General features: G+C 30.9%; 2 protein-coding genes and 1 long non-coding RNA gene across 7 annotated transcripts in view; 2 read left to right on the forward strand and 1 right to left on the reverse strand.

Moving 5' to 3' along the window:
• LOC117173274 (protein mesh) overlaps window positions 1-7,857 on the forward strand; it is a 57,456-nt gene extending 49,599 nt beyond the window's left edge. Inside the window, exons 14-17 of one of the 2 annotated variants that reach the window (XM_033361748.1) lie at window positions 1,182-1,333; window positions 1,601-1,783; window positions 4,751-4,901; window positions 7,364-7,857. In XM_033361748.1, coding sequence (XP_033217639.1) covers window positions 1,182-1,333; window positions 1,601-1,783; window positions 4,751-4,901; window positions 7,364-7,460 — 583 coding nt within the window. In that variant the 3' untranslated portion in view covers window positions 7,461-7,857. Of the gene's footprint in view, window positions 1-1,181; window positions 1,334-1,600; window positions 1,784-2,497; window positions 3,011-4,750; window positions 4,902-7,363 lie in introns of those variants that run through there. The other variant, XM_033361747.1, reaches the window with a different exon arrangement.
• Window positions 7,858-7,962: 105 nt separating this feature from the next.
• LOC117172773 overlaps window positions 7,963-11,801 on the reverse strand; it is a 4,975-nt gene continuing 1,136 nt past the window's right edge. The window contains exons 2-3 of the long non-coding RNA XR_004467058.1: window positions 10,240-10,510; window positions 7,963-10,140 (exon numbers count right to left, since the gene is read on the reverse strand). This is a non-coding gene — a long non-coding RNA (uncharacterized LOC117172773). The remainder of the gene's footprint in view (window positions 10,141-10,239; window positions 10,511-11,801) is intronic.
• The window catches only part of LOC117172772, a 211,727-nt gene continuing 207,919 nt past the window's right edge, over window positions 7,994-11,801 (forward strand). For all 4 annotated transcript variants that reach the window (XR_004467057.1, XM_033360980.1, XM_033360981.1 and 1 more), the window contains exons 1-4: window positions 7,994-8,250; window positions 8,433-8,807; window positions 9,907-10,163; window positions 10,763-10,918. Coding sequence is in view for 3 of the 4 variants with exons in the window: in XM_033360980.1 (XP_033216871.1) it covers window positions 8,040-8,250; window positions 8,433-8,807; window positions 9,907-10,163; window positions 10,763-10,918 (999 nt within the window). In the remaining variant the exon portion in view is untranslated. The remainder of the gene's footprint in view (window positions 8,251-8,432; window positions 8,808-9,906; window positions 10,164-10,762; window positions 10,919-11,801) is intronic.

An 11,801-nucleotide genomic window follows, 5' to 3' on the forward strand; every position in this document is an offset into this window, starting at 1 on the left:
GTATATGTATAATAGTTTGAAGATTTTTTTTCTCATAACGAAAACAGCTATTTACTCCTACTAAAATGCAGATTAAAGATATTCGAAGTTTTTTCTGGTAAGACTGTATAAGAACTTTCAAAAGTAATATCGACTCTTTTAAAATGTTCAGAAATTACCCATAAAATTCTCAAGTATTAAATAATCTTTCGCAAGGCCTTTAAATATTTAAAAAATAGACATTTTAAATGTTCTTGAATTTTTCAAATTACTATAGAACAGTCTAAAATATTCTGGAAACTTGTAAAATCCTCGAAAACTCTAGAATATCACTGAAAAATTGAACAGATGAAAATGGTTAATTTTAATATATTTTCGAACGTTTTAATTTTGATGATTGCAAAATTTTTCTCTGGGTTAATATTATGGAACATTCTTCCCGTCTATTTTTAAAATAATTATAGTACGTACGTAAAAAAACTTACCGAATATTTTTGAAGATTTTAGACGATTTATAAAAATGAACGTCTTTCATATTTCGTGAAATGCACTAGAACTTTTCTAAATATTCTTATTTGGAATGTTCATAAAATTCCAGAAATATTCTGGAAATAATAAACAATTGATATTGAAAAAATATTCTATGAATACATTTCTGATACATATGTATCCCAGGTTAATGTTAGATATATGTAGCTCAAATTAATGTTACATGAATGTTACATTCATTATACAAATCATAACATCTTTTTTGCAATTTTTAAACCATTGGAACGTCAATTTCTTTCGTATGATAAAAAATCTATAATTCCTTTGGAAAATAAATAAAAAATAGTATGCTTAGCCCTTGCTAACCTTAAGTTTGTATATAGCCTAAACCGAATTGTTGTATATGATTCATAAATTTTCGAAAGTTCTCTCAAATAGTCCACACGATTATAGAAATAGATTTTATCATAATAAAATGTGCAAGTGGTTTTTTTTTTATAGTGTTTGATATGGACGTGTTCTAACTTCTGTGAGTTACTAATTCTATTATTAGCATTTTGAAGCGAGTATATAAAGTGAAACGAGATTCGTTTCAAATTTGCTCATATTTCATCTCCTATAATTTTTATTTTCGTTTCATTTCTCTGCTATCAAACTGCTTCAATTTTTCTTCAGTTCAAATTTATTTACAATAAAATTTGTTACCATTTCAGGAGTGACGACAGGATTAGGTCTCATGATCTTTGCGGCGATAATTATCAATGTCAGTATGATTACGCAATGAGTCTTAATCGGGACCTTGCTCATTTTACAACGAATTACTACAATACTTGGAAAAGTATTAAAGAAGCCAATTCTAGAAGAAGTGAGTCGATTTATTCCAATTTGCATTGTATATAGTTTTCCTTTATTTTTCCCTTTCGATTCTGCCACTTTTTAATTCAATTTTAACTTTTTTCAATAACTCTCAAGTGTCAATATAATTTAGGTTTCATATAAATTTGGAATGGTATATTATTTCATTATTATCATTATTATCATTATTATTCAATTTGTTTGTCTTTTATCTGATTTCTTTAGGTTACAATTAACAATAAATATTAATCTTGTGAAATATTTCCATGATTTCTAGCTATAACTTGTGGAATTTTGGAAACTCCGCGTTTTGGTCGCAAAAGCAATTTCTATTTTGTACCTGGAACAAGAGTTACTTTCGAGTGTAACCAGGATTTTGTATTGATTGGCGATCAACGTAGGACGTGTGAACCTAATGGAAAATGGGACCTTCCCGAGTATGGATACACGGAATGTTTGCGTAAGTATCATTTTTAAATACACTTTTAAAATATTTATTTATTCTCTGGTAATATTGAATTTAACACAGTACTTATTACACATATAATGTAGGTATATATAATATGTCATTCGTTTATAATCAGTTTTCAAATTGAATTTTAACATCGAGAGTTAATCACTAAAGCGGATTGAATTTGTTACTCTACAGATTCCCCATTTTTAAATTAAAAGTCTAATTCAATTTCAAACTAATGAAAGGCATGAAAATTTAATTACACTTTATTACTGCTGGTTATTAAAATGTTATAAACTTTAGAGTTAATCAATTCTTTCGAATCACCCCTTTCAATATTTCCCCTCTCCTACTCACCCTGCTTCCCTAACCTCTTTCTCTTATAGTTTTTCCTCTACTCCCTGTCCTAATTAATGCTCACTTTGCCCTACTTTCCATCCCTAGCCTTCAATTTTCCACCCCTACTCACCCCAAATTTCTAATAATTTTCCCTACTTTCTCTTACTTCACTTTTCCCATTTCTCCTACTTCAGCTTCTTTCCCTCCTATCATTTTCCCTCACCCCCTTGGAAAAAAGTAAGACGGATGGACGGACGGACACCCGACGGAAACTATGAGGGTTTCTGCCCGGGTCTACAAAACCCATTTTTGTGAAGAATTAATTATTTTATTTGTAAAAATAAGTTCCGTTAAACAAATAAATAAATCCGTAAAATATAGGTCAAATCGAGTACTCGCAGCGCACGGCGTGGACGACAATTGGTATCATGAGTGCCTTTTTAATCCCCGCACTGGCGTGCGTGGCAGGTGTTTTTGTTTGCGTAAGAAAAAATCAGCATCAGGGAAGTTCGACAAAATCCTGGCGGTTTTCCGACCGTGGATCCATAAATGATTCGACTCTCTCGCGACAAGCCACGCCTTTGAAACCCTATGATAGAACCCTTTCTCCTATAAGCGATTCGAGTTCGAACATTAGTGGTTCCGCTCGAAAACGACGCACATATGATGGCGTTTATTATACACACGAGCCACTTCCAAATAGACCAGTCATTAATTTTGAGGAAAAAGAATGGGATCTCAAAGAACCAGATTCTTTAAATGGATCAGAATCGACACCGGAGTTGTTAAAAATCCCTGAAAGTCCTAGCAAAGAGAGCGATGTTTAAAAGTATTGTATATATGTGACAATTGTGTGAATTGAAAAAAATGAGTCATACTTTTTATTAGAATATTAAAGAAATGAGACATGTATCATATTTATGTTGCATGAATGATACATTCGTATTGCATTAATATAACATTCGTGTTCTATTCATTTTATAATCATGTTATATTCGTGTTCCATTCACGTAGCATATCAGTTACATTAACTTTACATTCAAGTTCCAAAATTTTTTTATTTATTTTGTAACTAATTTGAATATATATTTTCATTCATGTCACAAAAATACCACACTCATAATTAAACAACTAGAGTTGCATGGATATTAACAAAATACCATATATGTATATTGCATAAACTTTATAATTTTAAATCAATTTAAATTCATTTTACGCAAATTTTACACATAGTATTACATTAGTTTCACAAAACAAGTAATGCTCCATACATTAGATATTATTTCTACATTGATGTTATATCTATGAATGTTACATGAGTGTTTCATTCATTGGTGACTCAATAAAATCCTTCTTTTTTAAGTTTTTACATCCTTGAAGCAAATATTTTTTTAATGAAAACGCAATGCCCAATTTGAAAAAAAATTTCAAAATTGTTATTGTGTGTTACTACTTTCAAGTTACTGTCAAGATAACAATAAATTGTATTTGGCAAAAGTTTTTATGTCAGATTCTAACCTGCAGAATAATTTAAAAATATGAAAAAATTCAGAAAAGACTTTCAGAAACAATGTCAAAACGTTCGTATTTGAAAAAAGAAAGATATGATCATTTTTGCACATTATTCTTATATTTTAAATCTGGTTAATTTCAAACCAAATTAAATTTTAGTATATTGGTATTTGTGATTTTCAATTTGCATAAATGATATGTGAACTATTTATAAATTTTGCAAACATGTTGCATAAATCTTCCATTAATTTTAGATTCATGTTGCATTCATATTGCATATATTTGACATCTGAAGTATACAAACAGCTTGCATGCATTTTAAAAATAATTTTGAATATATGTTGCATGAATGTTATTTCATTGCTATATCCTTGTTATCTTGTTGTTTAATTTGTTTTGTATAACTTTTACAGTCAATTTTTGTCTACAATATCCCTTCTGATTAAGTTACACCGAGCATTTTACATCGAACGTACCATAGAAATTGGAAAAATGTACAATGATAATGTGATATGGTTATAACATAAATGTAAGACTAAAATAACATCAAGTAACTTTACAAAGTTGATTTATTTCAAGCCAATCGTAATTCAGATAACGTGCATAAGTACATAAGCGCCTGCGTTAAATAAAATATCTTCTGGAAATTAATTTACCATATGTAATGTTTTTGTCTCAGCTGTGGAATAGAAATAAATTTAGCAATGGGAAGAAATTTATCTTTAGTATGTAAATTTTATTATATACACGCAAAATAATATATTATTATACTCATTATTTAAATTGTAATTTTTAAATTGTCAGTCATCTACTTATAAAATCTTGTATCACTTTTTGTATGGATGTAATAAAATCTTTCTGCTCTAGAAAATTTTTCTAGGAAATTTCTATTCCACATGCTTGCAGATTTTGTTGATGCTTGTCAAAAATTCATGAAATTACATAGAACGGTGTGGAATGGAAATTTCCGCCATTGTGTATCGTGAAATTTCCATTCCCGCTCCTTCTGTCCTCCTAAAATTTGAGAAAAAAAAACGAAATTTAATTGACTTTAATTAGACTCGTGAACTAATTATGAAGTCGCAGATCATGTAAATAATTGTATTTTTAAATAAAAAACAGGTCAACAGGAATACAGCTCTCGTCAAGCAGGCGTAACTTTTGGTATTATTCTCGCATGCATGGTACCTATCCTGCTAATTGTGATCTGCGTTGCATTCCGTGTCCTAAAGGGTCGTAAAGAGGAGCGCGAACAAGAAGAGGCACTCTCCAGGTAACAATTGAAATTCTCGTACATGTAGATAATAAAAACGTTAATGAGATAACTTACTAAAAATTAGGATCTTGAAACTAAAATCATAGAGCTTAGAGCTTTTCTTACATTATTTCTTTAGGTGCTCAATAAAATGTGTATAAAGTTCCTTATTACAATAAGTGATCCAAAAGACCCAATTTCTATTTTTGGTGAATGATCGCACCAATTCGTTTATTTTCCAGACAAAATTCCATATGTTCTTCAAATCGATCAATATCCGTGCGTGCCTCTGGGCCTTCGGAATGAAAATGGAATTTTAAGCGGCAAAAGCTCATATTTAGAAAAAATGGGGGAAAAGTACTTATTATCAACTTTTTGTAAATTAAAATTAAGACACTTCCTAATTTTGAACCTCTTAACGCCCGTGTATTTTGCCCAGAAAATGACCCAAATAATGCAAAATAGAAATTTCATGTCAAATTCATGGTAAGGGTGGTATTTTTTCAAAATAAAATATTTTTGTTGGATAAGTGATAAGATTCCAAATACCTTCTAATTAATTTTAAATACTGTGAATAATTATTACTTGTTTAAATAATTTTTTCCGCAGTTAATGAATGCTAAGAGTGATATTTTGTACGAAATAGAGGTTGTAACTATTTAAAGAAATTAAATCCCTTTCGCCTTGTCATAGAAAAGGTGCAAAAAATGATAGTTTTTTCGAATTTTTTACACCATGTCGCTTGTTATTTAGAAATTCTTATTTAACAAAACTCGACATGGAAAACAAACTACAATTAATATACTGTTAAAAATGTAACAAAAATTTCATTGTATAAACAATAGGGTATAAGCTATACCTGACGAAGATACTTAATAAATAACATATTTTAAGAACTTCGAAAAAAATAAAATGTTCTCCATCTTTCCTATTAAAAAGCAGAAGTTAACTATGATTAATTATTTAAATAATTGCCAAATATCTTGAACGAAAAAACATTTAAATAATTCATTAATTGTGCCACTAATTCCAGAAAACAACAACTTTATACAATTTGGTGGAAAAAAATATAGAGATATAAATTGTTTAAAAAACTGAAAAAATTATTTAAACAAACAATAAATTTTCACACAATTGAAAGTTACTTTGAAAATGCATGGAAACTTGTCACTTATCAAATAAAAATAATTCATGTTGATAAAATTCATAAAAATACCTTTTTTTAGAATGAAATTTATAAAATATTGCTGTTTTGCATATTTGTGGCATTTTCAGGATACAATGTGGAGCGAGAATTAGGGGAGGCTAAATTATAATTTACTGGGTATAAGTTATATTTCAAACATTTCATAAATGAGGACTCAACTCTAGTTTATAAAAGTTAATAACCAGTACTTCTTTTTCACATTCCTTCGAAAACTAAGCTTTTGATATTTGAAATCCCAAGTTAATTCCAAAAGCCCTGGGCACGCGTGAGTAGAGAATCATTCATCAAAAATGCACAAAAAAATGTTAGCAGGCATGTTTACATAAATTATACATAATTCGTACAAACCTTGTATTACAACGACCAGAACTTACTAAAAAATAATAATGTTTATATCTGAATAAACATACTAGTCTACTTTGCACCTATAGGCCGACAACACAAATATAAGAAAAACCTTCCCGGTCATTTCCCGTGTTGGAAGCATGTTTCCCCAGTTATTAAAATTGAAAAATTCTATCTTTCTTAGTTGAACCAATTTTTATTTGAATTTTCAACATTAAGCTATGCACTGAAGGATTCAAAGTAAAACTCTTCATAAATCAAGGCATTAAAACTTTAATACTCAATAACTTAAAATGCAGCGACTTTGAAAGCAGATGTTCAATAATGTATTACTACAAATATAAAGCGTTTTGGATTAACGGCTTGATTTCAAAAGAGATGAAAAATTATTCACCATTTTAAAATTAAATATTTAAATTAGGCAATTTGAAAGCCGTAGCTTTCAAAATTAAAGGAAGGAGAATTCAAAGCCTCAAAAATAAGACAATATTCATATGATAAGCACTTGACATTTTTTTTCCCCAACTGGAATCCACTAAAATAAAAGAATTTTCAGTATTAAACTTTTAAATTTTGAATTTTTCAATCTGGAGTTTTAATAATAGGATTTCTGAAAAGGGCTTGTCTCAGTGCTAAATGAAAAAAAATTTCTAGATAGTCTAAATATCTGTATGTTGGTAACAGCAATCTGTGACCCTTTTTCGGTTTGACCCTTTTTCGGTTTAAATAGTCGCCAATTTTCCCTAAAATATAAAATTGAATTTGAATTCATTTCACGCCTTGCTAATGTAATAATGACTTTGATTTTAATGTTTTCACAGTAAAATCGAATCTCATTTTACCAGTTTCATATATAATACGAATTTCTTAATTTATCTTGGATTACCTCTAGATTCATTTATGTTATGATTTATTCCTATATTGCAGAACTCGTCAAACAGAAATGCAGAAGATGAGAAAACTCGATGAAGACGATTTTAGAACATCTCCAACCTCTACGAGCAAAGCCACTGAAATAAATTAAATTATATTTAATTCATAACGAAGACTTAATGATATCATTATTCCTATTTCCTGAAGAATGTATAAAAAAGTTACTAATTAGAAGCTAAAGTAAGATACCTGTCTGAATTAACAATTAATTTCACATTGTTTCATCAGTCATCACTCATCACTTTCCTCACTGTCTGCTTTCGTTCATGCAATACCATAATATGAAAAATCGAGGTAATTACATAAGAAGTAGGTTTAGGAGATAATGATTAATTTATAATTTATTTGAGGGTAATCATTGAAAATACATCAGACTCTGTTAAATATATTTTGTTAATTGTGAGTATAATAGGCTTATTTTTCACTGTAGTTATTGTACAGTTAGATTACATTTATACACAGATAATATATCAAATCCCGATTTTGTAAATTTATATTAATGACGGTACAAATAAAAGTAATTTACAAATACTTAAGAATATTTCGTTTAAATTTAAATATTATTTTTCTGAGGCTTCTAATCGATTAAAAGATTTTAATAAAATGAAGATCGCCGGAGTTTTCCTGAAATCCACAAAACCTAAAAATACTATCTTTTGACAATTTTAGTATGATAAACAGTTTTATTTACTTTCAAGCCTACAAAGTTTTCGAAATGTCGCAGTTGTCTTTGGACTCATTAGAAGATGGGACATTTAGGAACTACAGAAACAAAAATGCTTTGTCAAAAATAGATCAATGTAACCTCAAAGGTAGATTTTCAAAATTGAAGCGACAATCTTTTTATTTAGAGCAGCAGGAATTTACTAATCTTATTAGAGGTAAGTCAATTTAAAAATTCAATTTTCCAGCTCTTGAGTTTGAATCAAAATGATAAAATTTTGAACGTTTTCAGCCAAAATTATTGTCATTCTATTAATTCTATTTTGTACTCTCTAATCACCGTAATTTCAGTAATATTTCTATTTCTAACAACTTCTGCAACTTTCTCAAAATATCTCAGATACCAGACCTGATGAAACAGCGTTTCACGTTCCCTTCGACAATAGAGGCATTCTCTGCACCGGTGTGATAATTGCGAGGGACAATATCGAGAAAATGCCCGGAATGGAATCCACGTCATGTAAGAAACATTTCGAGAGAGACTCAACTACAGGGCGTATTCCGGTTCGACAGAAATCACGCGGGAAAAGTGTAATGGAACCGAAATTTTCATTGAGAAGCCGATTTCGAGATTCGTCGAATAAAACAAACCTATTGCTCTGTTCTCGTAGCGATGCAATTTTGGAGAAGAATGAAAAAAAGCTGGGCAACGTAATCTTGCCAAAAATTGACTATAAGCCTAAGACGTACCTTGAGCTTTATCGACGGAAATTCAGTAAATTTATTTTTATTTTTAACATTTGTAATTGAAAAGACAGATCGCGTGGCAAGGTGCAAGTGATAGACTAGCATACGAAATTACTAATTTTTTGTTTAATAAGTCTTAACATCTCTTTTAACTTCACGTTTAACCGCTTAAAACCTTCCTCGTTCCTTTGAACCCTGCTAAACCCACCTTAACCCCTTTTGCATTCCCCCAAAACCCTCTTTACTCAATAGCCTTCGTACCACTCATCCATGTTCCTCACCACTCCATCCTGTTCAATATTCCCTGTCGCCTTTTTTCTCTGACTGCCATCTAGTTTTCTCCTCTCTCACCTTTTCACCTTCTAAAATCCTCTCTTACCCTATCCTACACAATAACCCATATACCCAGCATCCTTTTGATCTCTTAGACCTCTCCACATTCTTCCATCTTGAGTGAGAGGAGCTTTGGGGTGGGAGAGGGGGGCACTCACTCGCACTTAACTGCTTACTTTTGGAGTGGACCATTGTCTAGGGAGTTTTGTCCAAGGTCAGCCCCAAAACCTGCACTCACTCTAGTCTAGGGTTCACTGCTACAGTTTGTGCTCTAAATAAAAAAATGTATTTTTGATTAAAGTACATGAAATTGAGTTCGAGAAAAATGTAGCTATTTGCTATGAGACAGTAACATGTAGTCGTATCTGAATAAGTTTCGACCATCCGGCTGATTATATTTCATTTTTTCCATTTAAAACATTTTCCTGATGCAGTCTGACATTGTATTCTTTAGAATTCATTGCAGTATTAATTTCACTACCCATAAGACTTCTTATAGCATTATGGAACTCTCCCTTGTTTAATAATTCCAAATTTAATTTCAATATTAATTTGTAATAAAATGTAATCACCATTAACTTAGCTAAAGAGAAGTTATGTTGTTTAGAACGAAGTTAAATTACATGTATCAATTGAGTTCATGTTTCTATTAGAGATATTTCAGAGGTGTGTGATAAGATTAACTTGTTTTCTTTGCACGTGAAAATCGACGGCCATCGATTACCTAAGGGAGGCAGCTAGTTTTTTTAAAATGAAAAGATAAAAGAGCAAAACGGAGTTTTCTTATATTGCAGGTGCAGAGAGAAAACAGTGTATTTTTTCCCCGGAGGGTTCTACCCTGTCGATTTGTGGTGACAGCCTGCACGAGCGACATCTCACAGATGTTGATAGTCGAGGTTCTTCTTCGACCTCTGGGGATGATCAAAGCGAACTAAGTTTCTATCGTCGTTTGATGGAGCAAAACTTGCAAGAACCACGGACAGGCAGATCCTGCGAGACCCTGGATTGCGCCAATCTTCAGAATCAGCCTGTTGAAATTGGATTTTATAGAGTAATGAAATTCTTTTAAAGACAATATTTTCATTATATGAAGCGTACAAAATACACATAGAATGAGGGAAACATACTTTTGAATGAAAATCTCTGACGATGGACGATTAGGTAGAATGCTGTATTTAATTATGGTCTGAATCTGTATTCTTTTTTCTGTTACAAAAAATTTCGTTTCATTTATATAAACATGTTCCATTTTGTCAAAATATAATAGTACTTTTCTCTTTCTATCCCGAAATGACGTGCAATCCTCTACAATCAATCCACAAACTCTGAAATCATCGGCAAACACTTGTAAGGACGTACATTCACTTTCCTTCGCATTGAAAATAATCTGAAATTATTCTGCAATCATAAAATAACACACAAATCACATAAATTGTAAAACTAATAAGAGTTGAAAAATATATACTGAAGTAGAACATTAAGTAAACCCCGTATAGCTACATTTTCCGGTTATAAGATTGAATCCATGAATTTTTATCACATTCCTTTTTCAGTACTTAGTTGCCAATAATGTTTCCGATAATCATGAAATGTAATTTTTCCACTGCCTTAAAAGTCAGTAATTATTAGTAAAAAAAAACTTATTTACAGGATAAGCCCGTCTCAAGTAGCATTTCTGATAGTAAATTGCGCTCGTCTAGGAGAAGTATATCCTATCAACCATATACGATCGAAGACTATAAAACTCTCTCGGTCCCGAGGGCAGATCGCTCCTTAGGACCCGATCAAGTTGAAGTCGAAAAGAAAGTAAGTTATTACTTAAATACCTCATATTGCTCTTTACAGTATTTTTATTGAACATTAGAGGAGATGGCTCGAATATTGCATAGGGCTCGAATATGGCACACCTGGATTTCTGACAAACTAAAACATGTACTTTTGTGATAATAGCAGGATTAGAATGCTTTTTAGTGTAGTAGAAAAATGTGTCAGTTTCATTGATCGGCGATAGCTGTGGATTATTGGAAGCGTGAGATAAAAATATATAAAAACTGTCATCCTCGAGTTCATTTCAGATGAGCCTTAAATGTTTACATATTTATTATCTTGTGAATGCAGTTTTATTAATAAATGTTGCTTGCAGTAGTACAGTAAGGGTTGTAGAATAGTATTGTAAAGGGGATAATGAGACGCTTCTCTTTAGAGGTTATGACTTTTAGACATCAATATTTTCAGGCAGTGCCTCGAATATGGCACACCAAGATTGGCTCCAATATGGCACACTTTTTTTTGACAAAAAAATCACAATTAGCTATTATTTACCTTTCTGATTGTTAAAAAGAATGAATTCATGTATTCACGTACTTAATGCATTTTCTTCGATTAAGGGCATGTGACACAGCCTAATACCTATATTACCGGCCACAGTTTTTCAGTTCACTGAATATTTTTTTGAACCTAAGAAATTTTTTTGTAAATAAAATATCAAGCTGAAACTTCGGGAAATGTATTAGAGTACAATAAAGTACGTTTAGGTACTGCATTTTAGTAGGAACTTCACTGAAAATGATTTCATCTTTTTTCTGATCCTCAACATTTTTAGAACGTTCGAACTTTTTTTATACATAAAATATCGGTCTCAAACTTTGAGAAATGCAAGAGCCGAAAGAAAACTACGTTTAAGTACAAA

The sequence above is a fragment of the Belonocnema kinseyi genome, chromosome 5 (assembly GCF_010883055.1).
Source record: "Belonocnema kinseyi isolate 2016_QV_RU_SX_M_011 chromosome 5, B_treatae_v1, whole genome shotgun sequence".
Classification (NCBI taxonomy): Eukaryota; Metazoa; Arthropoda; class Insecta; order Hymenoptera; family Cynipidae; genus Belonocnema; species Belonocnema kinseyi.